Source organism: Gekko japonicus, unplaced genomic scaffold (assembly GCF_001447785.1).
Source record: "Gekko japonicus isolate JY-2015 unplaced genomic scaffold, Gekko_japonicus_V1.1 scaffold22, whole genome shotgun sequence".
NCBI classification, from domain to species: Eukaryota; Metazoa; Chordata; class Lepidosauria; order Squamata; family Gekkonidae; genus Gekko; species Gekko japonicus.
The window spans coordinates 3,031,207-3,034,236 of NW_015175971.1; the positions used below are offsets into that span (position 1 = coordinate 3,031,207).

The 3,030-nt window shown below is 49.8% G+C and overlaps 1 protein-coding gene across 1 annotated transcript in view; it reads right to left on the bottom strand.

The window, feature by feature from the left end:
- Nucleotides 1-2,589: 2,589 nt before the first annotated feature.
- The window catches only part of GPHB5 (glycoprotein hormone beta 5), an 11,995-nt gene continuing 11,554 nt past the window's right edge, over nucleotides 2,590-3,030 (bottom strand). The window contains exon 2 of the mRNA XM_015426060.1: nucleotides 2,590-2,778. Coding sequence (XP_015281546.1) covers nucleotides 2,590-2,778 — 189 coding nt within the window. The remainder of the gene's footprint in view (nucleotides 2,779-3,030) is intronic.

Consider the following 3,030-nt stretch of genomic DNA (forward strand, 5'->3'; position numbering starts at 1 on the left):
TCTGTTGTGGGGAGGGGAAGGGAAAGGAGATTGTAAGCCACTCTGAGACTCCGAGTGAAGGGCAGGGTATAAATCCAGTCTCTTCTTCTTCTTCTTCTTCTTCTTCTTCTTCTTCTTCTTCTTCTTCTTCTTCTTCTTCTTCTTCTTCTTCTTCTTCTATTCTCCAGCTGCCAACTGGAGGTTGCCAACCCTAATGCGATTGCCAGTTACTATTATTTCTACCCTGCCGTCACAGTGCAGTTATCATTTCATCAGGCACAATAAGCAGCATTTAACTAAAGAATATACTCCGCATTGAAAGAGGCATCCAAGGCCCGAACATCTTACTGCAGATTTTCAGAGCAGTAAGCCTCTAATCTTGACTACGGAGTCTGTGCCTGCCTTATGCACCATTCTTTTTCCTCTGGTATATTTATTCTGCAGCTACAGTTAAAACAATGCACTTGTGACATGTCGGGGGGGGGGGGGTCCAAAGGTTGGGGTTTTTTTTAATTTACGCAATTGCCCAATTGCAAAGCAGAATCGAAAGAAAAGACCCAGGATTCAATGTTTACAGAACTAGAGTTTTCTTGTTGCAGAATTTTGGTTATGTCGATGCACAAGTTTTATTGTTATTGCTTTGGCCAAGGCAAGTCTCGGGTCTGGAGAGGCCCTGGAGAGAGAGGGCCCAGGGGCACCCTGTGCCTGCTACCAGGCCCCCCTTCATGCCCACCCACCAATGTTCCCTCTAAGCTCTGGAGTCTTGTGAGAAAAAATTCTCCTTTGTGAGCAACTGGCATGGGAGTTGTGAGCGAGGGATCTGGCTCCTGCATCAATTAGTTTGCTCTGGAGCCATCCCTTTCTGAGCAAAGACAAAAATGTGTGAGCCGGAGGCTTAAAAACTGTGAGCTAGCTCGCACTAACTCAGCTTAGAGGGAACACTGCCACCCACTCATGTGCCCCCACCTGCCTGTGCATTTCCCCCCTGCCCATTCACAAGCAGTCCTGCTGCCTGCAGTCACAGCTGCCCACACCATCTACACGCCCTTTTTTATGGAGCTGGGTGGTAGACTTCTTTACACAGTGACTCAAATCTGGGATTCACTGGCAGAGTATGTGGTGATGGCCATAGGAATCAACAGATTGAAAAGGGGATTAGAGAGATTGATGGAGGATAAGTCTATCAATGGCTACTAGCCATGGTGGGCTGAGGGGAAACTCCATGTTCAGAGGCAGTCAACCTCTGAATCCCAGAGCCAGGAGGCAACTTCAGGGGAAGGCCGCGGCCTCTCTGCCCTGTTGTTGGCCCTCCGGAGGAACTGGTTGGCTGCTGTGTGAGACAGGATGCTGGACTGGGTTTATTTTATTTATGTTATTTTATGAATTCAGTTTTTATCCCGCCCTCCCCGCTGAAGGTAGGCTCATCCAGCAGGGCTCTCCTGATGTTCTAATGAAGGCCTCGGCCTCTGTGCCCTGTTGTTGGCCCTCCAGAGGAACTGGTTGGCTGAAGTCGATGGGCAACTTGTCTGATCCAGCATGACTCTTCTGATGTTTTTATGGAATTGCCACTACCATGGCCACCGGGAACACCACTGGCTGCATCACTCTCACGCTGTTCCATGGAAGTGCTTGGAGCATGGAAAAAGAAGAGGAGGAGGAGGAGGAGGAGGAGGAGGAGATTGGATTGATACCCCTTCACTACCCGAAGGAGTCTCAGAGCAGTCTCCTTTCCCTTCCCCTCCCCACAACAGACACCCTGTGAGGTAGGTGGGGCTGAGAGAGCTCTTTCAAGGACTGCCCTTGAGAGAACAGCTCTGAAAGAACTTGTGACTGACCCAAGGTCACACCAGCAGCTGCATGTGGAGGAGTGGGAAATCAAACCCGGTTCTCCCAGATTAGAGTCTGCACTCCAAATCCTAACCACTACACCAAACTGGCCCTCATGAGCAGACAGGGGAAGGGGGTGAGTGTGGGCATCAGAGGATATGTGTGGGTGGGGTACTGGCAGCAGCAGCCCCCACCAGAAGCCGTGGCAGCTCCCCCACCTCAGTATATGTTGACACTGGCCCTGGTTGTCGCCCTGGATCGCCCTCTCATTTTTAGGGTGCAGTGACATCCATGAAGCAAGTTTCAGTCTCTGAATATACGCTGTACTGTAAATCCATTGATCAGACTGCTCCAAACAGACCTTGGAGACCGCCATTTGCTAGGAAGCAGTATTCACAACTGATCGAAGAAATGCCATTTACGCAGCACTCTCAGTGTTTAAAGTGCTTTATAGACTTTACCTTGCTGCCCTTTACAACACCTCTAAACACGAGCCGCAGTGCAGCCGAGGCTGGGGGGAAGCGGCTTTCCTTAGACTGCATGGCGAATTCATGGCAGATGTGAGACATGAACACAGGCCTTCCCAGATCGTTCCTTGGCTTCGTCCTTATTTTACACTGCTTGAGATGGAAACATGGGCCAGTGGGGCAGAGACACTTCAGAGCTGAAAAGCTCTGCCCCAGTTTATTACCCACCCGGGCCCCCCCCCCAGTGCCATACTGCAGTTTATGCCTGGACAGAATCCCGCATCCAAAGAGGTTGCACTCCAGCAGTCAGAGGATTTCAGGCAGTCTCGCATTCTGTTGTTGTGGTGAGACACACGCTGCAGTCGCACCGGATGGCCTTGGGATACGTGTAGAAAGGGTCAACGTTGGCCGCGCAGTGCGGCAGTCTCACGGTCACCAGCCTGGTCTCGTTGTACGTGCAGACCCGATGGTGCGCTTCGATGTACGGAGGATCCAGCACTGGTTTCTGCCCATGAGAGAGGAAAGAGAGAGACATCGGCGTAAAATTGGCAGCAGACATTTTTCATTCATTTCTCTCTTCTTCTTTTTTAACGGTCCCAAAGGACAGGATTTTATTAATTTTCCAAACAAACAATACACATACAAGTAGACATACGACATATAACATATATGCAGGTAAATATAAAAGCTTAACCATCGTGATTCAGACCTGATGGATACACCGTGTTCAACTTGAAAATCCAATAAGCTTCCATTC